Here is a 25,930-nt window from a genome sequence, read left to right as displayed (position 1 = left end):
ATACAAACGCACAATAAAAACAAGTATGTGAAGTAATAAGGATGTCAATGTATTAATATGGTAAAAACATAGTTATATTAATATTGGGCTAACTCATTTTAATTTGTGCTTCAATTAGACGTCAGATATGTTATACTTCAAAAAAAAATATTTTTTTATTTTTCAAGGTACAGATAAAAATATAATCATTGAAGATAATAACGAGAATAAATGTGTAATAAAAACAAATCATTCGAGTTAACTTAAATATTAGTTGAGAACTACTTTTTTATGAAAGTTTTGCAGAACGGTTCCTAGTGTCAACAACAAGAAGCATGAAGTGTATTCATCCGCGTGCTCAGAACACATTTCTAGGGACATAGGCTAGCTGCAGGATGTTAACTCTGTGTAGATATTGGGGTAATTTCGATAGTTAGAGTGGATTGTTGGTATTCAAATGGACCAGACTAAATTGTATACAGTCAGATTGTACAATACTTCACTTGTAGAGAATAAAAAGGACGAAATAGAAGAGGTAATATTGGCTTTTAAGTACCTTTCTAAAGTTTTTAGGCAGCCATTACAGTTTCCATTTTATTGGTAAACACTGTAATCCACGTTTGGAGCGCTAGCTCAGTTTTTTCAAAAGGAGGCACATTTGAACTTTTTTACAATTTTTTTTCTCGTGAATAACTGGACTGTCTCATTTTAAATCTTTCCTGTTTCAGAAATATGAACGTTGTTATTTGAACTTGAAGTCTTTAATATCTGGATTATCAGAGAAAGAATCGCATGATGCTCTCAATTCTACTGCTTCTAAGGATAAAGCCCACGAAGAAGTTTGTTTGGGGCTGCTGACATTAATTTTAACTGATCCTATCAATGCGGCTAAGGTAGGAAATTAACCAGTTTTTTTTTATTTCTGAACAAATTATAATGAATAGTATATTTGTGGAATATTTATATTTATAATTTTTTTCCCCCTAGAGTTATCGAGATTTGACATTAATTTCTCGTGATGGCCTGGGCGTTGTACAGGCCCATCTTTCTCAGCTTATTACTGAAAGATGGGGTAGATTAACAGATTGTGTAAGAACGCAGTTATTGTGGCTTATTAGGGAAATGATAAGGAATGGAGTTAACGGTGTTGACACACTCTGTTGGAATTTAATGAGGCATATGGCCGGTGGAGATGTTACCCAAAAAAATATTGTACTAATTGAATCTGTGTTAGATATCTTAGTAGAAAACAGGTATGTACAACCTTTTTTATATATTAGAAAGCATGTATTTTTTTTTATAAAGTGTAGAGGTATTTATTTATGTATGTGTTCATAAAAGAGAATAATTTATTGATGTAAAAGGAGCCGCAGGTTTAAAGACGAAATATTGATCCAAGAAAATTGCCAAATTCTGCAATTAATTATGTTGCAGGACCTTTTATGTATTATATACTTTTGAAATAGCTAATCAAAGAGATTCCCCTTTTCTATTTTATTGGGTTGCCCATGTTCTTTCAACTTTACATTTAAAACATATGAGAGTGGTTTCTCTTAAATTTGATTCCATGCGAACAAAATAGGCGAGATCCACAATGTTATGCTGATATGTGTATTCAGGAATGCTTTACGTCCAACCACCTATTAGGTTGGGTGGAGGGAGGTTGATAGCAAACCTACTTTACTACAAAATCCTTCTATTAACCCACTGCCACAATACACATCAGCTTCATGGGCCTCGCCTCTAACCGCTATCGTGGCGCCCAATAATTATTTAGAGTTCAATATTTGAAGGGTCAAACGATCAGGTTTGGTTTCTATTTATTTTTTATATTTTAAACACAATGTTAGCGGATGAGAAGTTCATAAAAATCTCTGCAATGCTAGAAATATTTTGATTTTACATTCGAGAGAATATATAATTTGGGGAGGGATTCGAGAATAACCATGAATTTAGGATAAAGAAATTCGTCTTTCTGTAACGCGTGTTAATTGCCGTCTTTTCAATAGGTTGAGAATTTAAACTGTTTTCAATATCAAATCTTGATGGGATAATATTATAAGAATATGTATCTTAAATCATGAAAAAAAGTAAAAATATTCTTAAAGTTAACTTTGTTTTCACTTTTAAACAATTAACTTACCCTCAAATTTATATCTTTCTTTACCTTTTAAACATCTAATTCTAAAAGAAATAAAATCTCAGAGCATCATTGGAATTTGGGTATTTTTCAATTTACTTTAGACATTTGTTTTAGCCAATGCCACGAATCTACCATAAAATTCTGAAACATCAATCTGATGAATTATAAATTTATTCTACATATATTAAGACAAAATTTAGGGCTTACATAAATTGCAGTTGGGATTATACAGTCTCCGTCAATCCTAAGAAAATGTTGTTTCAAAAAATAATTATAAACCTAGAGAGTTAACTTAAGTTTTCGGGATTAAAATTTCAGTTGTAAATTTTTAAATTGCTCAAAGGTTCAATTTATGTCTTAATGTATTGTTACTTCCTGATTTAGAAATTTTTGTACTTGTTTTACTTCGACTGTATTGATCCTGAGTGACACTGTGATTTCTAATTCCCCTTGTATTATTTAAATGCAAAATAAAATCGCACTGAGGTTAATTTGATAATGCTGTCTACTTTTGCAGCCGGAATCGTTGTAACTAAATGCCCTTCATTAATCAGATATCTTTCCTGAGGTCTGCTACGTTTATTTATTTTATTTTTTTCTTAGTCATCGATCGGTAAAAAGCACAGCCAACTTTCAGAATTTGTTGATGTCCGAACAGTTTCCCATGTATCACTGAGAGTGTCATGGGACAAGAACAAAAGGCAATCATCACTCTAAAAATAAACCAACCTGACCACGCATTATTTAGTTTTATTTTCCACAAATGTTATTAGTCGTAAAAGTTTCGAAATACTTCTGATGTGTTATGTACTGTTAAAGTTTAGTAGCATCGTGTTCGTATAACAAGACTATTGTTGGGTGTACCTTTAATTAATGATACTAACAATAATTGACGTTCTAATATTTTGGCAACATATGGGGTTGCACGTGGTCACACACGCGATGCGTCTTTATTCATGAATTTTTTTTACGTAGAATTTTTGTTTTTTTTTATAAATTGAAGAGGATGTAGATAATAAAATTCAAATCTACCGCGATCTATTGTGGTTTCCTTAGTGAAACAGTTACAAATTAAAATGTAGCCGTCAGTAATATGTACGATGTGTAAATGTGAACGAGTATGTGATGAGCTACAGCTTGCCAGTGGTTTTCTGAAACTATACCCAAGAAGTTGTACAAATCAAATATGTCTGTTGATCCTATGTATTGTGTATTGTATGGGGATCAGTATGCACTGTTGTAATGTTAGTCTTTGATGCCATCTGGGATGTATAGATCCTAATGTAATAATTATATTAATTACTCCCTCTACGGAATAGTTTTTAAGTAAGCACGCAAAGTCACTAATATCCATGTTTGGTATGGGTCAAGAAATAGTTAAATCAAAATAAAATTGTAGAAAAGAGGTTCCTTTAAATTATTCATCTAATAATTTTTTTTTATTTTTGAACAATCTACCCAATAGGTGTCAAATACAAACTACTTTCGTTAAATCATTATTTAATACTAAAGTTGATATTTGGATTTATTCCATACTTTGACGTCTTTATTAACCTAACATGAAAACAGCTAAGAAATTAATTTTGAGAGGCGAATAAATCAGTTTGAACAGGGTCCCCTCAAACTTGAAATCATGAAAGTTGTCAAGTAAAGATTTAAGTTTAAAAATTGAAAAATCTAGAGAAATTATTTAAAAGTATTAGATTTTACTAATATTTAATATTTATTAACTTAGATTATTATTATTTATTTATTGAACCTTGGCAGCACAGAAGATAACTTATCTTTAAGTTAATGATGTCCATTTAATTTTTGGAGCCCCTTAGGCATTGCTTTTTCTTCTTCAAGTGCGAGTCGACGGTCTATAGCGTGGTCTGAATTTTTGCCAATGCTGTTCTAATTATAAAAGTAGTATTCCTAACAAACCTCCGACTTAATTTGTCAAGACAGGAGAAAATACTAAATAAACGTAGGCCGTGTTTGGCAACAATGAGGTATTAAAAAAGTTGCGTTTTTGAAATTACTCCTAAAATGATGAAAGTATTCTAATATCCTCTTCTTATAGTAAATGGAGATTTATATAATTTATTTCATCGTCATACTGCAATGATGAATGAAATCCAGAATCAATGAGAAATACAAAAGAACATTACTGCCCCAACCTATGTTCAAGATTTTTTTTTTGTAAAGAAATTTTAAGTATTCTTGGTGTGAAAAAATGTCAAACGATTCCACTCAACGAAGAAGTTGAGTGCGCAGAATATGATCGAAGATACTATTCTCTCTAGCCTCCTTCTTCCAGTGGTGTGTTCCGTGGCAGCTTCCTTCATTTATTGGTCACCCACCGTGTTTTGTTTTCTTCACATTCAATTTCTCACCCTTATCGATAGCATACCCCTGATATATTGATAAGTCTCCGTTTCTTATTACATCTTAGGTTGTTCCAGAAAAAAAAAAAATCATGTAAAATTCTCACAGATTAAATGAGAACAAAGAAGAGGATACCATTTTGCCCAACAACTTTTTAAATCAAGAAAAATCCCAAAGGATAGTATCGGGTGTGTGCATTAATTTTAAGGATTTTCTAAGAGATGGCGTTACTAGTATTGAATTGCATCAGATTAAAGTTTAATTAACTTCATTATGAAGCGTCATTGTTGCGCTTTATTTTTCAGTATATGTCATATCGCTGTTGTGTAAACAACATTTTTTTTTAACCTTATAACATGTCAACTTTTATACCAACAAAACGCAATTTGCGGGAAGCTTTACTTTTCTGTTTCAATTGGAAGAAAAAAGCAGCTGAAAGTCACCGATTGCTGTGTGAAGTTTATGGTGAACATGCTCCATCGCAACAAACGTGTGAGTACTGGTTTCGACGCTTTAAAAGTGGGGATTTCGATGTGGATGACAAAGAACGTCCAGGCCAACCAAAAAAATTCGAAGATGATGAATTAGAGGCATTACTCGATAAAGACTCGTGTCAAACGCAAGCAGAACTCGCAGAATCATTGGAAGTTGATCGAGCAACAATTTCGAGACGCTTAAAAGAATTGGGAATGATTCAAAAGCAAGGAAATTGGGTGCCACATGAATTGAAGCCGAGAGACGTCGAAAGGCGATTTTGCATGTCGGAAATCCTGCTTGAACGCCACAAAAAGAAGTCGTTTTTGCATCGTATCGTCACTGGTGTTGAAAAATGGATTCACTACGACAACCCGAAGCGCAAAAAATCATGGGGTAAGCCCGGACATGCAACAACATGGACGGCCAAGCCAAATATTCATGGCGCCAAGGTAATGCTGTGTATTTGGTGGGATCAGAAGGGTGCCATCCACTATGAGCTGCTGAAACCTGGCCAAACTATAACGGGCGAGTTCTACAGACAACAATTGATGCGTTTGAAGCAAACATTGGCAGAAAAACGGCCAGAATATGCGTCCAGGCACGAGTCTGCAATTTTCCATCATGACAATGCTCGGCCACATGTTGCTAAACCGGTTAAAACGTATTTGGAAAACAGTGGATGGGAAGTTCTGCCTCACCCGCCTTATAGCCCAGACCTGGCCCCTTCCGACTACCACTTGTTTCGATCGATGCAGAATGCTCTTTCTGGAATACGCTTCACTTCTGAACAGGGTATCACAAATTGGCTTGATTCTTTCTTGGCTTCAAAAGACGAACAGTTCTTTTGGGATGGAATCCATAATTTGCCCGAAAGATGGGAAAAAGTAGTGGCTAGCGATGGACAATACTTTGAATAGAATATTTTGTACCAATTTTTTATAATAAAGCTCCAATTTCACAAAAAAAAATCCTTAAAATTAATGCACACTCCCTATAAATTCCAGTAAATGTTGCCAATGAATTCCCCTTATAACGCGTCCATCAAACATTACAGGTCAATAATTAATTAAATACCCGGAAAATATTAAATCATTCATAGTGAAAGTTTTTATATTATGAGCAACTAATCGATTCCATTAAATAAAATTTGCCTAGAGAGCGTCTCTGTGCCATATCTATTACAATAATTTTCTACACTATAATTTTATTGACGAATCTTTTTGCTGGAAATTCAAGTTCTTTTTCTTTTTATGGTTTAAGCATTTATAATTTTATATTGTGATCAAAACTATTTAAATTATAATAACTAATATATGAAATTAATAATTGTAATGATAGGAAACATTATCTCTCCTAGATTGCCACTGTATGTACAATCTGCCTTTGAGTGATATATTATTTATTTATTAATTAATTAGGTACACTCTATTATAGTTTGAGTCCATTTTGATTTAATTGCACCATCCATTTATGAGTAAAAATAAAAGATTTCGTAAAAAAAAATAAAAAAATTAATATTGATTTCTGTTTCAACAATTGGTGTGTTGTTTTATGACATAATAAATATTGATTGTAATGATTTACTTATATCAAAATAATTTCATCTTTCATCGTAGTCACAGAAGATATTCAAAATCAAAAAGGACATATGTATTAGTATTTCATGCATTTCTATGTAGTATTTTTTCATTAATTCATTAATTCTGCTAATTCATTCATTTAAAAGTAAAAAAAAAGTCTACCTCAATTTAATACTAACTTAATTTATTTTTTAATGTATGCAATGCGTAACCTTGATCTGGCAGGTAACGTATGGAGCACGTGGTGATAAACTTTGTTAGAAGTGATTAAGTATTCTTATCACTTATAGGTAGATACAGATTACCCAAGATTGATTAAACCTCGAAAAAAAATCAGCATTTTTTGTTATTTTTCTGCTTTTATCCAGCCAGTGACGATTTCTTAATCTATTTACTTACAACTTATGTGTGTACATCTCATTTTTAGCTATTTACCTAAATACCTCCCATACACAGTGAAGGTAGTATCTCTGCCTCCTGACCATTTTGTGTTAGTATTATTGAATTCGTCTCCTCAACAATTATTTAATTACACTCGCATTTATTTGTAAGCAATAAGGATTCGTATCGTGAATTAAGGGGACTTCTAAACTTTGCGGAGAAGGTTATTTAAAGAAGGTTGCCTCTAAGATGATGAGCATTTCTTTTTTTCTTATGCACATTGAGGATACATTATTATTTGTTGGAGATATTAAATGATGAATTCTGCTACTCGGAGAGGAGGGACTATTAATTGATTTTCTACAGATAAAGTGCGAACGTCGTGATTACAAGTAAACCTTCTTATTGTCGTAACTATTTGCCTTTTGTCTTATGTTTATGGTGTTTTTGGATGGTTAGGGCGACATGGTCTTATAAAAGCGTATCCCTTGATTTCAGTATTGGCATCTACCTGCCATTTCTGCAAGGGTAACTTTATTTTAATTTTTTTATATTGTCAGTGTTATAGTTGGTTTATACTTTTCCATTTTATCTGCAAGAAGTAGACCATAGTATTAAGTTTGCTGTTATCACTTTGTACTCAGCTGAACAAACATTTTAACAATAAAGCAAACGTTTAAATAAAGTAATACTCTTCCATTTTACATTTTTGGAGGTTTCCTTTGCTCTTTTAAAGTAGCTGTTTTTAGTTACAGTGTCCCTCACACGAAAAACTGAAATTTGACTTCTTCCAATTTGAGGATCGCAATTAATACTACAATTTCTTCAACGATGCAATAAATGTTTTTATAGTAAATGCATAAATTTTATAATTTATTTATTTAGAGTATTTGTGGGTCTTGACCTCTTCTAAGTATTTCCGTGAGTCTTCGCTATTTTTTTTTTTTTGCAACAGCCACTCTGTTGAAGATTTAAGAACAATCTTTGCAACGAACCTTCCAATTCTTTCGTTTTCGATACAGTGTATCGCGCAGAAAACTTGCGAGGATGTTAATCCAATAATTTTATTTTAATAACACAAAGTGCCTCTAGACTAAAACATTTCGGGCGTTGAACTTCTTGAGTTTTCTCATACAATGAATTGTACCCAATCATTTGAGAGAAAAAAACGTAGTATCTCTATCACACAAAAATTATCATTGATGAACAATGTCTCCTTCAATACCCTTGCAATGAATAAGGCCTGCAGAGTTTATTGATACATACAACTTTTTGGGTTTAGCAGATCTACCAGTAAATTCTAGTTATTATCACTGAAATTATGTACTCTTTCCTAAATTAAAACTGTCAGGGAAGACAGTTGTGTATGTTCTATGTAACAAAAACTGTGAAACAGTCTGCAATAAGTAATTTAAATAAGTTTAAAGCATTTTCATGATTCGAATATATTTTATTGTAAAATATCATTGCTTACAATTCTGATATAGTGTTGAAACTATCTGTTGAGTACAATATCACTTAACTCTGGCCAATTAATTAAAAAACCATTTTCAAGGATACTCTTTTCCTTAATCGCTGCTTCATTTTATGCTTATCGAAAAATCTGAGTGTCTCGAATCAATCTCGAATACGAGTCTAACAAATTGGTCAAATCAAAATTAGAAAATACTGCTTTAAATAATAAATAAATATTCCATAAGAAATAGCTGTCTTTTGCAAAAGTGCAAGCCTTTTGACTGTTTATCATAGACATCCTCGAAGAAAACGTTTTGAAATGCTTTGTAGCTTCTGACCTTACCACCAAGAATGTGTATGTATTTATTTTGATTGTAAATATTAGACAAATAGAAATCACAGAAATAAATTGAGATAAGAAAAAATAATATATTCACTCGTTTAAAATTAAATTGTAGCTATAAAAACATCAAAGTAAATTAATGATTTTTATACACTTCTCATAATTCTGCATTTATAACAAATCAACAATTTTGTCTATGCCTGTATTTCCCTGACTCACAGTTTGCTGAAAAGATGTACGTCATCTTTAAAAAAAAAGAAAAGCGAAATTGAATAATTAAAAAAAAAAATCAGAGAGCTTGGTATCCAGATGGGAAGTGAGTTTGATCAAGGATATCCTTTATCCTTTAGATTGAGCACTTCTGGCCTTCAGCTTAGAATTCCTCCAAACCAGTGGTCCTTAACCTTGGGGGGCTCTAGAGGAGAATTGAGGGCCATAAGCACCCAGAAGGGTTTATTATTTTTAGTTGTAATAATATTTTGTTTAGAACTAGATAATATATTTAGTTTTAATTATCTAATTGATAAAAAAGAAAAATTGGTGTTTTTTGATGTAATTGACTGCATTGTCTAATCGATAATCAAAGTAATAAGAATTAAGTAATAAGAACACGGAGTTCATTTTATATCTTAGTATTCTATGTTCTTTGCTTAAGATGGTTAGACTTGGTCTGGTCGAACGTTTGACGAAATCTTCTAAGTTCAAAGTATTCCTTCCAATATTTGTGCTTTTACTCCTCGTCTGTTTTGATTATAAAAAATAAATCCAGATGCCGCACATTTAAATATAGTATTAGCCAAAACGCAATGGCTACTAACTTTACTAATGATTTCTTAAATATGATATGAATCATAGTGTAGGTTAAATAGTAAGAAGAGATATGCGATGTACAGTTTTTCTGTTCTGAGTTTTGAGAAAAAAAAATACCCAATGAGGTGTAATTGGTCAGCATAAATCAATAACAAAATAGCAGAATTTCAAATTTGACATTTAGATTCGGTGCTACCAGAGAAATTTGCAGGAAGCTTTTAATCCAAATTCATTTGATAGTATCATTTACTGAATCAGTTTTCAGTTTGTTTATTTTTCTTTTTAGGATTTAAAACAAAATGGCTCCAACGATTTCCTTTAATCTTCGTTTGCTCATTGCTCACATGTAGATCTGTAACATTTACTTCTGACATTTTCCTGAAGGAATTGCTTCTTAAGGGCAATTTTGAGTAAAAGGTGGGTTAAGCTTCGCTTTTAAGAGCCACTCAAGTCGTGAAGTACGAAGTCATTATTTGTATAGCTCCAAAAGAAATTGAGCATGTTAGTAAAATTCTTAATTCAAAAAAATAGGGAATTGCTATTTGGTTGAACAAATTTTTTAGTAACTTTTCCTCAAGAAATCGTTAAAAAAAAAAAAAAAAAAAATGAACGTAATTAGAGATAAGAAATAGTCATGTGAGGTAACTTAATGGCTGATTAAAACTTATTTCGTTTCATTCGATTTAAAAAAGAAAAAATTAAATATTCATTTATCTATAAAGTGTATTTTGTTCAGAAAATAATGTTAATATTTTTTGAAGACTCCAAGGGGCTACCAAAAAATAATCATCAATCAAATGGCCATGGATTTGAAAATGAAAAAAAAAGGTTAAGAACCGCTTACTATTAAACATCTTTTGGGTGCAGCTGTCATTGTTCACAGAAGCTGACGAAACATTCCACATCAATTGTACGCCCTAATAGCGTATTCTTGTAAAATTCTTCTACAAAATTCGTATATGATTTGCGTTTTATCGCGCACGAATTTTGTGAAGAGAGAGAGAGAAAAAAAAAAGGTTTTATTTTCTAAAATCCCAACAAAAACAATAATTATCGATTAGATCAGGTTAAATGACCTCATCAATTACCTTATGATTCGTTCACCAAAGAAAAACATTTGAAAAGAGAAAGTAAATGAGGTCATTATTCATATTGAGATAATTCCTTGCAATTAAGTTCGACTGAGCTAGAACGCGTAATTAACACTTCCTATTTTATCAAAAAAGAGTACATCCTTTTATCATTCCTCATATTTTTATTAAAAGTCCTATCTAAATTTCATTAAAGAAGAATATTGAGTTGGGAGCAAATCCTTCAACCAGATCACAGTCCATACTGGTAACCTCTTATCTGTACACTCTCTGCCGTTCCATAGTCCACTATTATTCATAAAGAAAGAAGATGAAAATTAAATGTTTTCGATTTTTTTTTGTCCCTAAAGACAGCTCTTGTATCGATAAAGCATTCAGTTATTGATTACTGATAGGTTAGAGTTGTATAAAATGGTTAATATTTTTAAGTTTGAGATAAATTGGTGAGTAAACCATTATTTTTTTAATTGTAAGGTGAAAAACACCAGACTGTTACACCCTAATATTTATTCATACTACTTTATTTTTTTACGGTTTTTATTTACCTCAGTTTGTATATAGTGAAATTTTTTTCTCTGTTTTCAACTTCATTTACTTTTTAATCAATTAATTTGTTACTCATTTTTCCGATCAACAATCTATATTTTTTTTCCTTTTTTTCTAATTTGTAGGACATGGTTGGATAAATTTCCAGTTATTGTAGCTACCTCTGTGTATACTTTTTTAAGACTAATTGAAGATCATATGTCACCAAGATTAGCAAATTTACAGAAAAAAGAAATAACATTTACAATATCATTGTTGAGAGAAAGATTTTCGGATTGTCTATTAATTGGACGTGATTTAATAAGATTATTACAAAATGTCGCACGTATAACAGAATTTGACAGCTTTTGGAAAGATTTATTGCACAATCCAAAATCATTAAGCCCAGGATTTGGAGGTATTTAATACACACGCACAAAAATATATATATATATATATATATTTACAAAAAAAAACAACAAAATATTGCTGTAAATAGGCTTTATTATATGTTTTAACTTTTATCACAGTTGCATTTGTTTATTTTAAATAATGTACCCAAACTTATTTTTGCACTTGAATGATTTTTTTTTTTTTTTTAATAATTTGATCTCAGTTGCGTTAAATTGTAAAGTCTTATGAGTAGCACAAATGTTTATACTCAATTCAATGAAACTAACCACAAAAACATGTACTTATTTGTAATTTTACGAAATGATTTTTTTTCTTATTAGAGTTGAAAATCAAAGCTACTTTTCTTATCAGTGATTTGGGTAACTGTTAGAATGTTTTTTTGTTTAGTAAAATTTCTATTTCATTTCACAGTGGATCAGTTCTGAATTTTTTATAAAGTAGTAACCATTGATCAATTCACGTGGGTCATAACGTTGCCTGTAAAGTTCTATTCTCTTCCTCATTTTATTTGTTGTAATGATTATTATTTTTTTTTTTTTTATACTTTTTATCAATCAATAGTGTACCGAATTTAAAAACTTTATAGGTTCTGTGGTTTTTCTAGTAAACTGTAAAGTAGTTGTAAAGTAAAGTAATGCCAATTTTTTCAGGCAGGCTTTACTTCCAACTACCAAAAATTAAGTGTCGTGGATGGAGGCGACTAGCAAACATACTTGTAAAGTTCTCATATTAAACATTAAATAAAATCCAAACGCCTAGACCGGGAATCAGACCCTGTACCACACAACAATACATATTAGGTTGGCAGGTTTCGACTCTAACCGCTTGGCTACCGTGGCGCTGTTGTAGTAAACTGTATCAAAACTAAAGAAAAAATATCTCATAAATCAGTTAATTAATTTTTTTCTTTAGAAATAGTTAGAATTATATTTTATAAAATCAGAAATCTAATAAAGACGCTTATTTTTCTTCTGCTTCTTCATTTGGTCCTATAATGAGGAAGTATCAAGATGGTTAACCAAAAAAAAAGATTCAAATGTTTTAATTTTCAATTATTCATATTTTTTTATTTTCAATTTGCCATAATTTTTGAAAAACTACCTTTAAACAGCACTTCTATCTTGGTATACTAATCATGAATATAAAGTCCAATCGATTCTGTATGTCTCTTGATTTCGATATTTTTTGTTTTAGAAAAATCATGAAGTTTTTGAAGTTGATTTGTTTTTGTTCTTTTATCATTTAAAGAAAAAGTACTATGTTCGTTTTAATTTAAATTTTAACTGGAGGTATTTAATTTGGAGCCCGTGAATCGCCCAAAAAAAGTAGGTTAAAAGTGAAGTAATCGCCAATTTTTTCAGGCGAGGTTTAACGTTCAACCACCAATTTTGGTGTCGCAATCGCGGGCGTAAAGCTCATACTTTACTATAAACAATTTTTCCTAACAAATAAAAAGTAGTCCATACGCGGAATTCGAACTGGGAATCTACCACATACAAAGCCACGCTCTTGACCACTAGTCCCAGTTGGTAAAAATGTACGTTTTTGTTAAGATAAAACAAAAGAAGCACAAACAATTTTCTTTCCAGGCGCGCTGGGTATCGAGTATTCACTCGATTAATCGAAAGTGTCGTCTTATTGCTGTGATAATTGAACGATTTTCATAAACGTCGTTCTGAGTAGTATGGGGCTTCCCTCTTGGTGCAAATCCAATGTTTCTTAACATTTAAGTCTTTTAATTTTTAGCATTCTAACTACACGTATTTTGGCCCAGCGCTTTGCTTTTTGGTAACATTTTAGAGAATTGATTCGCTCGCAAAATTTCCCTCATTGGTCCCGATTTTCTTTTACAGTGAACCTATTTTCATAATACTGAAGCCAAGAAAAAATTTTTAGTAAAAGATTATTTTATTCACGAATAGAAGCCAAGTATTTGATGTAATTGGTTGATTTTAAGTAAATTTTTAGAGTTCCATTTTTTCTCACTTCTTTTTTCATCATAGTCTTGTTCTATGTTGTGCTGAAGATTATTGCAACCGTATCGAATTTTGGAGTTTTGAGTTTTTATTGGAAATATACTTGAGGTACCCTAAGTTAGAAAAAAAAATAGTGTGATCTAGTTCGAAAACAAAAAAATACGCAATAAGCTTTTTGGCGTCAAAATCAATCGTATTGAAATCTTATAAATTATGATTACCTAATTTAATAACACAGTAAAGGGCCCACTCGTGGCGCCAAGGTCCTAGGCCCTAAGGCACATATCTCAAAAATAATAAATAATCGGGACTTCTCCGATTTATTTGAAATATTTTTTGTGGAAATCGTTTTTGGAGGGTTTAAGGAGAGAAAAGAGGTATTTGAGATATATTTTCTAAGTTAAAAAAAAAAAAAAAATGGCTTACTCCAGATGTCCTCATTTACAATAAAATAATAAATTTGACTAATTACAGGTGAGCACTCAAGTATTTGTCTACTTCCAGAAAAACTGCTGATCCTATAAAGTTGCGATTCACAAACTTTCTAAAAAATACTGTAATAAACTGAGAAATTAATTTAAAAAATAATAATTAAGGACTTTTCTTTAAATGTAAATTTAAAACTAATGAAAATAATTCAGAGTTGCTTCTTACTGGTAATTAACTGGTGGTGAAAGATAATATTAATGAAAGCAGACAACAGTCACAACGTTTATTATACTATGAAATGAAAAATAATTAGAAAAAGACTAACAACTGAGATGAATTTTTGTTTTTCCTAATTTTACATCCTTTTTATGTTTACACATAACCTTGTACTTAGTTCTATTTAATCATCCTCTTTCTTTAATTTAAATATGGAGATTTGAATTATTTTCGGAGACGATTTTTGCATGATTCCTTCCATTATTTTTTTTATTATTATTATTTTAGTCGCTTTTTATATTGTGTAAATAGCTTTGCGAAAGCAAAACCAAAAACACTTGATTTCTTTCCTCTTTTTTAGTTTAAAATAAATTAACTTTTATTTTTCTTTTCTTTTTTACGGAAAAAAAAACGTTACTCCCACAGGTGTACTCAGTATTTTGCAAACACGTACTTCGCGAAAATTTCTGATGGCCAGACTAACACCAGATATGGAGCAAAAATTGTATTTCTTAACGTCTAATGTACGTTTCGGGAATCACAAGCGATATCAGGACTGGTTTCAAAGACAGGTAAATTTTAATTTTGTGTTTTAAAATTTTTTTTTTTTTTGTAAAAACCAAAAAAAAATATATATATATTTTACTTTATTTGCTTTCTGATATTTGATTTATTTATTTTTCTGTGTAGCAATATATTTATATATCTTGGGGAGAACATTACATTGCAGCATTCACCCAGCCACCACTGCCAATTCGCGCTTGCTTACTTGGGACGGTGGCTAATATATTCGCGGTGTCCAGTCTTTCTCGGATTATATTCTTAGGATGGAAAATACAATTTTTCCATCTAAAAAGTGATAGAAATCACCTAGCAAGTGTTAAAAGTTATTATTCTCAGGAATCAATTTGTATTTTACTAAAGCAAATGAATAAAGATAGATTCAGTTTTTCTTGCGGTGGTATTCTTTAATGGTTCTTCGGGAGAATGTATAATTTTGAATCCAATTATGAGAAAAACTAATAATATATGAGAAAGTTATTGGAGGGGAATCATTGAAGAATGAGAGAAAATAAATCAGATACCCGAATTCTATTTGCAAATAAAAGTATTACTAATCAACAGATTTGCGGAAGCAAATCGACAAATTCGGCGGCCTCTTCTTTTAAAGACTTACTTTTGAAGTTGCACGGTTTTTAATATACAGTACAAATTGATTTAAAATTTGTGGACAAAGATTCAAAACTAGAAGAGATAGATACTTCTTTTATGGGATCAAAGCCTTGCGTGATGTTAGGTCTGGATACCGTTAGTGATCATGAACATTAAAACTAAGAAAAATTTTGTTTATTGGCAGGAATTGGACAAAAGCGTCTAAAGTAGAACGGAAAAAGCTATAAATAATTTTAAAAAAAAAGCAATGACATAATAATTTTTGCTTGTATGTATGCGCTATGGGCGGTTCCAAAATTTGTGATGCTTAACTATTTTATTACGTCGCATAAAGTTCGATTCTTGAACGCTTCTTTGAAAAAACAAATGATTAACATGATCCCCTAATCTCGGATTTTCCGGCCGCCAAAATGTTGATCGGATCTTAGAAAAAAATCTTTTAAAGAACGATTCATTTTCTAATAACCCCATATTTTTTTCTTTATTTTTTATTTTTATTTGTTAGTGCATTTTTCTGATTAATTTTTCATTTCTTTCCACGATAAATGAATATAATATTAATGTATTAGCTTTAAATAAGATATTTTGTTACTGCAATTACATCAGTTGTTAATTAAAATTAAAAAAAGGTTTTTTCGAATTGAGGACTAGATTGGCCAAAAGAAATCTAAACATTTGTAACTAGTAAGATCATTTTATATGGACGTTCGATCGTGCTTGTATGTGTGTGTGTGTGAATGAGCCTCGTTTTTACGAAGTATATTTGGCGTGATGAGAAAGCAAGCCTTTGTGAGTGGAGGGCGGGCCCGTGCAACCTAATTTCATATAGCTATTGCAAATGTTTATAGCTTCATCTATTTTTATTATTTAGCTAATGAAACTTGATAATTAATTGTGCGTGATGTTCATAAATTTTCCCTTTAATTAGATTATTTAATTGAAAAACCTTTTAATAATAAAAGATGTTTTAAAAAAATAAAGGAAACTATCATTTTTATTTATGACTTATAAAAACTAATTTTAACTTCTCATATTTTACATTTTGACTTTTAAAATCTATTGAACTTCTTAGACCACATTTTTTGTTTCTAAATACTAATGTTTGTAGATAGTTTATTTTTAAAATAAGTGTATATGTAGTGGCAATCTATTCGTGAAAATCTAATCTTAATCTTATATAAAAGAACATTTTCGATGTTCATTAACATACATAATGAACATCTATGCATATTATTACATCGTTCACATAATATTTCCTTAATTACTTTACCAAAATTATATTTAATTTCGTTGATGGCGAAAACTTGATAATATTTCAGTTCTTTGTTTTTTTTTTTGTTTCTTTTGTAGTATCTCGCCACACCAGAAGCACAATCACTTAGATGCGATTTAATAAGATTCATTGTCGGCGTAATACATCCTACGAATGAACTCTTATGTTCAGATATTATACCAAGATGGGCTGTTATTGGATGGCTTTTAACCACTTGTACATCTAATATTGCAGTTACAAATGCAAAATTGGCACTTTTTTATGATTGGTTATTTTATGATCCAGAAAAAGATAATATTATGAATATTGGTATGTAGCTTTCGTTAGGTATTCCTTGAAAAATATAAAAAAGTTGAGAACGTAAAACTATGTACGTACAAATTATTATTATTTTTTTAGAACCGGCAATATTAGTAATGCATAATTCAATGAGATCTCATCCTGCGGTTACGGCAACACTTCTTGATTTCTTATGTAGAGTGAGTATTTAATATCTAATTATGTGACATTTGTAATATGGGGGTGAAAGAAGGGATGTATTTGACATAAATTGGTATATTTATATCTAGTGTACCAATTTTTTAAGAAATGCCTTTTATGTCAAAGAACCTCCAATGACGGTGATACACTTTTTTTGTTTTTGTTGCTATCATCTGAAGTGAAGGAGGTCAATGAATGGTACATATACATTAAACAAGGGCTGCAACTTAGACCAATTTAGTGTAAATAATTTGCTTTTTTCATGGTATTTAAATTTCGTTATATTTTCAATATTATTATTCATTTTTTACTAATTTATTAAAATTTTATTAATAAATTAGATTATGTTAGTGATAATTTAAAAAACTAAGAGTTTTTTGTTCACTTAGTCCATTAAAAACTTGTTAGTTTTTCTTTATTATTTCAAATGATGATTAATAATTAACTCAGCTCGTTTAGTGAATCTTGTTCTTCTTCTTTCTTGGCATTACAGCCATTGAAGGGCCCCTAGGCCTCCTCAATTTTGTAATTTAGGTTTCGAGGCGTAATAAGGTTTTGCAAGGTAAGGTTATCTGTCTGACGGCCCTATACCTAACCTCTGATACACTGGAGGACCTTAGATTAAAAGGGTTTACTCTCATTGTCGAAGTTATTTCCAAGGCAAGTTAGCCGTTGGGGTGTAATGTATGTGCCTTAGGGTGCTTGTTTACGAGATTGTAGATTAAATATATGGTATTCCTTACTGTAAAAAGAAACTGCATGGAGTACTGTGCTAGGAACCCGAGGAATGCTGCGAAAGAGAAATGGGTCTTGTAATTTACACAAATTAAAAATGTATCTTTCTATTTAATATCTAAGTACATATAATATTATACGATGTGCGTATTAAATGCATTTCCAAAATCACTACTGTTGAAGATGATGGATGTATAACGAACCTTGTTTAGCGAATATAAGCACGAAAATACCACTAGAGACGAAGTTCTAAGCCATTTCAGTACACTGTAAACCTCGGGTCTAGTGTTGTTCTAATCTCTGGTTGTTCTAACAGCAAACTTTACTAGTGAGGTTGTTTTCGTTGCTCATCATCGTATTAGATTTTTCTTGTATCTTTTTTTTTTTTTTCTATTTTACTTCTCATTGTTCTTAAAAAAGTGTTTCGATTGTATTTCTTTAAAAAATACGTGTTTCGTGTTTATTTAAATAATCATGAATCATTTCTGTGAATAGTCATAATCGATTTTGAAACTTGTTATTTGAGATATAGCTACTTTTTATTATATTTATAAAGCCTCGGCTAAAATTTGTCAACAGTAAATGCGACTTCGTTGGTATACATATATGAAGAATTTATTTTTACTTCGTCTCCTAACACGTAACAACTCATGAATATTATTTGAGTTTTCAAGGTCTCTAAAAGGGCCTATTCTCCTGTTTATGATGCATCTTTGCCTCAGTTAGAAGCGTGGGCAAGCATATTTAGTTAAAAGAAAATAAGTTAATTGTGAGTTCAAAAGCAGGCAGTACAGAAGATATAATAACCTTACATATGTATAACAATGTAACAAATGTTATAATTGTCAATAGAATGAGTCCTGAAGATGATCTAATCCCTTTGTCTCGAAAGCTTGGCAAATATAAAAAATAATGACTGAAATTGGCAGTATTTCATCCTTTTGTTTTTAATGAATCTAGTCGCCAAAAACAATAAACAGAACTAGAGAGTCTGAGTTTACTGTACACATTATTTTTCAGAATTTTATCGAAAATACATTTTACCTGCATTATTGTGAAGTGTTTTTTTTTTTTAAACTTTTCTAAAAGTCATTAATTTTTGAATTCTTTTTTGAGGTGAAACATATTTTTTTTAAATAATCATTCAATTTTTTGAACAATGAGTGTAGTGTCATCCAATGTAGTTCCTTTAAAATCACCCTGTTATAATCTTCTCAGTACTTATTTATAGATTGTTTTGAGTGATTATTGCTGTTTCCATAAAATTTGCTTTTCAGTATTTGTAAAAATAATTTCTTTGGTAAGAAGAATTATTCGAATTCTCGGTCCACTATTGCGTAGTTGTGGCATTCAATATCTTATTTTACAAATAATCTCTGTAAAATTACTATTCAGTCAAAGAACGATAGCGGTGCTTTTATAATATAAAGGATTCTTTTGTAAGAACTCAGTAAAATTATCAATTTTTGTAATATGAGCAGCCTTACTAAGAAAAAACCTGATATCAGCTATTTCACTTGATTCTTAGAAGCAAATGACTACAAACGTTCTAATTGTTCCGTTCTTTTTAATTGTTTATGTAATACAAATCAACGCAAATATATTGCAAGTTATGATGAAAAAAGTTTCTGATTTTGACATTGTGCAACATTCAAATATTTCTAATTTCACTCATGCATTTTGAAGTTATAAATGTACTGTACGAATCAAACTTCTATAATTAAGATTTTATGAAAAGTTCTTGTAATGGGTACAATTAACTTATTTTTAGATTAGTCAGTCTGTTCTCTATCCCTCTTCTTCTCACTCTCTCTCTCTTCCTGCTGGGTTTTGTTTTTTAGTTATTTTTATTCTTTCAAATTATTGAGTTCTTTGAATATATGTTTTCTTGATCACTCGAAGAACTTTATTTAAAAGATTTGAGTGATTGAGAAACTTCTTCTAATAAGTAAGGTTATATTAGTCATTATACATGGGTAACCAAATTGATACCTGCATTAAATAATAAACACAAGTATTTTAGAATTTTTTAAAATCTGTATGACGCTTTACCTTAGTAATATTCATACTGGATGACTTTGACAATTCTGTAACCATCATCAGTAGTGGATGGAAATTAAAAAACCCAGTTACGAATCCTCGAATATTTTAATAATACATAGAACTTTGAGATTAATTGGTGAGTTATGTTTTAATAATTAGAGAAATTACGTTTAAGAGTCAAAATTTAGTTGGAATAAACCGATATAATTAATTAATGTTGCTCAATGTCCGATTGGCTAGCAAAGATTTGGTTGAGAAATCAGAATTCTTTAACAGAGAGACCCAAACTAATACACTGGTAAATACTCGACTCTTTTTTTTTAATTTAATTTTTCAATTTATGTTTAGATCATTCCAAATTACTATCCTACGATGGCAGATAAAGTTAAGCATGGTATATATACATCTCTCAGACAGATATTAGAAAAAAGAGTTCTACCAGCGCTATATCCTTTATTTGACAGTCCAAAATTAGATAGAGAATTGAAGTCAATGATTCATGAAACATTTCCGGATTTCTGCTTCCCTCCTCCGGTTGAAGGTAAATTATTTAAAACATATAAATTATTCCAATAAAATGAAAACTTTTATTTCAAAATAATAATAATAATGATTTTCTTTCAGGAAGCAGAATTGATGATATGAGGGAGGATGATCTGAACGATGTAGGGCCACCTGATATAGAGTTACAAAATGGAAATCAGCCAGAAGCTGTATTCAGTGATGAAGAAGGAGATGCTGTTATTAAAACTGAACTTAAAGACCCACCTTCAAAAAGTAACATTAATTTTTATTCCGATATCCTATTGTATTTATTTATGCAGAAAGTCAGAATTTATTAATTTGTAGTCAATACTAAAACGAAAAAAGTAAATGCAAGTAAATCTACTCCTTCAGCACCAACGCCGCCTCCGCCACTGCCACCTCTGCCTCCTTCAGTTGCTATCAAGGAAGAAGTTATTGACATCACGAGGAATCTTGAAGGCGATTTAAAAGTTGCTGTGGATCTGCTTCATTCAGAAACTGATAATGAAGCAAGGTAGACTCAGAATTTACTGTTGTTTTATTCAGTGTCAAAAGAATGTTAAATGTTTATATAATGCTAATAACTCAAAATAGGTGCGAAGCAATGGACAAAGTTGTGCAGATAGTTTTACAAGATGAAGATATTGACAATGATGTCTTGGCGTCACTAGGTGCTTGTTTGTGTGAAGTTTTGCAGGAACAACTAGAAGCAAAAGTGTTTCCAGAAACTGTATCTCAGGAGTTAGTAATTGTATTTATCTATTTTTAATTTTTAATTTGAAGTTTACAACTGCAATATACAAATAGAGTGAAAGGAGTTATTAATTATTCCCCAAATACGGTTTATTTACTGACATCTATCGCTGAAGAAATAGCGAGGCTATCGAAGCCTTTGGTCGATAATAGGGTTGTTGGGAGCGCATAAAAAAGATGGATGAATTCGAGGATTTCGTTAACCATAGAGGTGAAAATAATTTTGTTGACTAAGATAAAGTTTTTTGATGAAAGTTACGTTTAAGTTGTTCTTTGATGTTTAATTAATGGTTCTTTTTGGTGACTCAGGTTGTAGCATTAGAGTTTTATCTTGCAAAGAATTGAAGACTGTAAAAAATGTATCCAGTATTTATATTAGAATGTAAACGGCACGCCCTCACAATTCGAATTCGTTAGTTCAGAGTGGTTTCAGAAGTGCGTTGTATATCTGGAGGTTATTTACACTCAGTTTAGAATGTCAGTGTAGAGTTCGAGGTAGTAAATGTTAACTTTTTTGAGTTCTTGTCTTTTGGTTTAATGTGTGAATTCTGCGTCAATCGTTTTAAATGTATAGGTTTAGAGTTCAAGTAATTGTGCTAAATATGCCCTAGAGAGTGCAGTCTGATTTAAGTAAAACATCATTATACAGAGTAAGAATCGCTGTGCCAATCTGCAAAAGTGAAAGATGTAATAAGAGAGTGAATGGCTCTGTGGTGACGAAAGAATTTGCCAAAGAATGCTGCCCGTAGGAATGAACATCAGCCAACACTAGATAATTATTTATTTTCGAGTATAATTTTATCGTAAGTGAAGGGACTAGTAATACAAAACTTCGCTTTATTAAATAAATATTGAACAATATATTTGAGAGTCTTTGCTCCTAAAAACCCTTCTTAAAAACAATTTGCATTGTAAAAGAATTTTTAAACAACTACAATGAGACGGCGCACGAAACGTAAAAAGACATCATTTAAGAGATCGTTTTCAGTGAAATGATTTTCTTCAATTTTCGGAATTTGTCGATTTACTTTATTTTTAAATTTGATTTTTTTTTATTCTTGATTTTTTGTAATAATGTTTGTCGTATTCTGTTACAGAACTTTAGAGGATAGTATAGGGAAACCAATATTTGTATTAATACGGAACCTTGTGGAATTATCAGATTATGACCAAAGAAGAAATCCACTTTATACATTATTAGCTGAAATGCATACACATCAACCTCGTTTAGGCTATCTATTATTATATTATTTACAAGCAAGCACTGTTAGCGATGAATCTGAAAATTCGAAAAATTCTAGAAATGATAAAATGCATACTTACAAAGAATTCTGTGATAATTTAGATAAAAAACTTGAAGAATGCATATTACATGATTTCAAAGTAAGTTAATTTGTTTTAAACTATCTTAAAAAATGTTATTAAATTATTATTAATTACTTTATTTGATTAAAATTTGTAGCTGTGTCAAGAAGATGATGTGCAACTACTCTGTTGGTTGGCGCCTGCTATTTATAATGAATTTCCTAACATTGCCATTGGAGATGCCAATCTTTTACATTTGGTAGTTTCTAGTGTAGATGCAAGACAATTACAAGAACTTGTTTGCAGGGTTGTACAAGGTAAACACAAATTTTCCTTAATTATTAACATGAGTGTTTTTCTCTTAGAAAAAATTTGAAAGTATCTATTTCTGAAAGATTTTTGAGCGGAGATGTGCTTCTACAATCCTCACTTCTTGCTTTCTAACCACAATCTGAATTTGTTGACCATAAATGTTATTAATTATTTTCCCCCCTTACATTATATTTATTCTAGGGAGTTTAGTAATATTACAAGAGGACAGTTTACAAAACATATTGACTGCTTCATTGATGTGGGAAACTTTTGAGCAAGTATGTCTTTGGCAGCTAGTTTCTGCTCATAGCATGTCAATAAGTACAATAATACCTGTTCTAACAAAACTTGATTTTGCTAGTCATGCTGAGGCTTTGACTGCTATACTACTGATGTTACAGCAAGAAAAGTAAGTTTTTTTAAAAAATGTTAAAAGCTAGCTACAGATTTTTATTTTATTATGTATATAAAAAGCATGTTTCAATATTATCAAAAATAATAAGACCTTAAAAGTCAATTCATTAAATGATAATGGATATACTGTTTAAATTGTAATGCAATTTCGATGATTTTTCTCATACAGAGATTTTTTCTGGAATTCTGACTTCGGATTGTCTTAGATTGGTTTGGTTTATCAAGTTCGTGTTCCCACGCTGACATGTCAAAAGGCCGAAGTGCTGTTAACTCATATTATTCTTACGTAATTTTTTATTTTGTAAAAAAAGCCCCAGAGTCATATTAACGCTTTTCTAGTGTCTGGAAAAAGGGAAATTTCATCAAATTTTAAACGCTAACTGACCTTTCCTGCTGTCTAAAAGTTCCAGTTAATTCCAAAGGAGTTAACACTTCTAAAGGAGCCTGGACACGGTACAATCAAATCTTTTAACGAAATGTTGAAATTAACTTATTTTAGATAAACTGTTTCCATATCTTCGCCCACCTGATTAACTTACGTGGTTAATACTTGCTGGTTAGAGGCAAACAATATAAGAAACGGGGGACTTCTGTTAAACAAATATATCTAACTTTGCTCACTGCATTAAATTCGAAAAGATTATTATTTTCCTACTTGTAAACTTGCTTCTTCACTGTTGCCATTACGATAATCAAAAGCCGATTAGATTCTCGCTTCTCGCGTCTTCCTCACTTAATCGTGTTGCTCATCAACGGCTAACACACGTTTAAGTTCTTGAATTGTTCAACGCTGTTAGGGCTCATTATTGAATGAGGGATTTAACAATTTTAGAAGAGCAAAACCTCTTTTTTTTAAACCTAATTTTTATCTAAGAAAGCATTTTCTGAAAGAGTTTTCCTTAGATGTTAGGTCAATCCAAAAATACTGTCGTAAATGATCTATTTTTTTAATAAGAATTTATATTTAATAACTAAATTTAGAACAGTTATTATTGTGCATGCAAAATAACATAAGGGTAAGTCGTTTTTTAGAGCTTTTACGAAAAAATTATTTTCCTCAAAATATTTTTAAAATAAAAGCATAATTACAGGCCAACTGCCGAACTACTAAAAGAAGTATTAAGTCGAGATGTGGGGCCAAATTGTGATCTTTTTGTGGTCTCCGTATTGATGGCCTGGTGTCGTGAACATGAGGATATTCTCGCAGAACTTATTGCTGCCTTATTATCAAGTCGATGTCCAGCAGTAGCGTCACCAAACAAGCGAAAAAGAGCTGGTACACGAGCGTCTGCAGCACCATCAGCGGAAAGAATACTTGGTCATCTTGATCGACTGCGTACAGGAACTAGGCATCTTTATAAACTAGATGTTATGCAAAAAGCACTTCAACAAGCACAATCCGCTTGCTCAGACTCACAGAAAAGTCAATTTTCTAATCTGTTCGCACTCGTGGAAGTTGATGAAGGAGGTGGCGGACGTGGTAAAGGAAGTGGTAGAGGGAGAAGACCTGCAAATTCAGTGGCTAAAAGAAAAATCGCCAAGGATATTATTTCCGACACTAGCGATGAAAGTAGCGAGGTAGTAACTTTATTTATTCATTTATTTTTAAAAAAAGATTTATTAAAGTCGTTTTCATATTTTTTGAAACTTTTTTTTTTATTAGGATGAAGAAATAGTGAAACCCAAACAAGCAAAGAAAAGAAAAAAAAATCTTGTCGGCTCTGATAGTGATTAACAATATAAATTCCATTATTTTATATTTATACAGACAGGAATATAGGTACCGTACGTACTTGTAATACGTACATGAAATTAACAAATTTGTAAAGTATTTGAAAATATTGTATATTTTGTGAATTTCTAGAGCAAAACTTGCTCGGTCATATACAGTAACCATATCCCATATTGGGATTCTGTTAAAGATATTAAAAATGTTTGTATAACAAGCAAAAGAAAAGAGGTGTACATTGCTGTGAATCACTTCCTCGTTATATTTTACAATATTGTATATATGTTGTAGTTTATTTGTAAATACAGAACCTATTTGTATGTAAATTATAATGTAAGTTAAATATATATATATAATATTTCAATATTGTAACTTTTATGTAGTATCATAAGTACATTTAAAAAGTTTGTTATTGAAAAGTCATGATTCGAACATCGCAAAATCAATTACAATGTCATTTAATATTGTAGAATCTCTCATCAATTTGTTGTTTTGTGGGTATAACGAATTCTTCAGCATAGATCCTAGGAAAGACTGACAAAACTGCTGAAACTGACGGTCAAATTTGGCCTTTTTTTTATACATTTTGCATTTTATTTTTCTATATTTTTGGAATTCGTGTTAGACATCATGTACGGAGAGTCTGAGGATCAACGGTAAAAATATAAGAAAGGGTTTGTTGCAATGCTTTCTCTAAAATTAAAAAGAAGGGGAAAAAACGTAACAAATCACAAAAAAAAAAAGCCTTCTCTTAACTGTTGAAAAAACCAAATTGTTTTTTGTAGGTTCCATATTTTTTTTGAAAACATTTGAACATTTAATATTGAAATAGAGCATGTAAATAAATTTTGTACTCCATGACAAAAAAAAAAGCGTGGATTTATCTTCAAATATTATGAAATAGGACTATGATAAATTTTTTTAGGGGAAAACAATCTACAGAAATTAATTTTTGTTGTGTGAATTTGTTAATTTTTGTTTAAATTTATACAATTATTT

At 30.8% G+C, this 25,930-nt stretch overlaps 1 protein-coding gene across 3 annotated transcripts; it reads left to right on the top strand.

Moving 5' to 3' along the window:
- Nucleotides 1-322: 322 nt before the first annotated feature.
- Nucleotides 323-25,807, top strand: IntS3 (integrator complex subunit 3). 3 transcript variants are annotated; one of them, XM_074122996.1, is made up of 16 exons: nt 323-514; nt 708-872; nt 967-1,232; nt 11,301-11,572; nt 14,616-14,761; nt 16,713-16,944; nt 17,035-17,114; nt 20,242-20,434; nt 20,518-20,670; nt 20,791-20,932; nt 21,013-21,159; nt 22,269-22,554; nt 22,634-22,793; nt 22,990-23,197; nt 24,294-24,780; nt 24,866-25,807. In XM_074122996.1, exons 1-16 carry the CDS (start codon nt 437-439, stop codon nt 24,935-24,937), a joined length of 3,087 nt encoding a protein of 1,028 aa, XP_073979097.1. In that variant the 5' UTR covers nt 323-436; the 3' UTR covers nt 24,938-25,807. The 3 variants fall into 3 exon arrangements, with proteins under 3 accessions (XP_073979097.1, XP_073979096.1, XP_073979098.1); XM_074122995.1 differs by having other exon boundaries at nt 20,743-20,932; XM_074122997.1 differs by lacking the exons at nt 323-514; nt 708-872; nt 967-1,232 and adding an exon at nt 9,834-11,072 and having other exon boundaries at nt 20,743-20,932.
- The last annotated feature ends 123 nt before the right edge of the window (nt 25,808-25,930 follow it).

The sequence above is a fragment of the Rhodnius prolixus genome, unplaced genomic scaffold, assembly GCF_049639745.1.
Source record: "Rhodnius prolixus isolate KJV_2025 unplaced genomic scaffold, Rpr scaffold_8, whole genome shotgun sequence".
Taxonomy (NCBI): Eukaryota; Metazoa; Arthropoda; class Insecta; order Hemiptera; family Reduviidae; genus Rhodnius; species Rhodnius prolixus.
The sequence above is the reverse complement of the archived record's forward strand: the minus strand, read 5'-3'. Positions and strand labels throughout refer to the sequence as shown.

Coding starts and splice junctions, on each gene's coding strand:
- IntS3 (XM_074122995.1), top strand. CDS start 437: ATGGACCAGACTAAATTGTATACAGTCAGATTGTACAATACTTCACTT. Junction 16,945..17,034: donor AGATAATATTATGAATATTG/GTATGTAGCTTT, acceptor TTATTTTTTTAG/AACCGGCAATATTAGTAATG. Junction 20,933..21,012: donor GAAACTGATAATGAAGCAAG/GTAGACTCAGAA, acceptor AACTCAAAATAG/GTGCGAAGCAATGGACAAAG.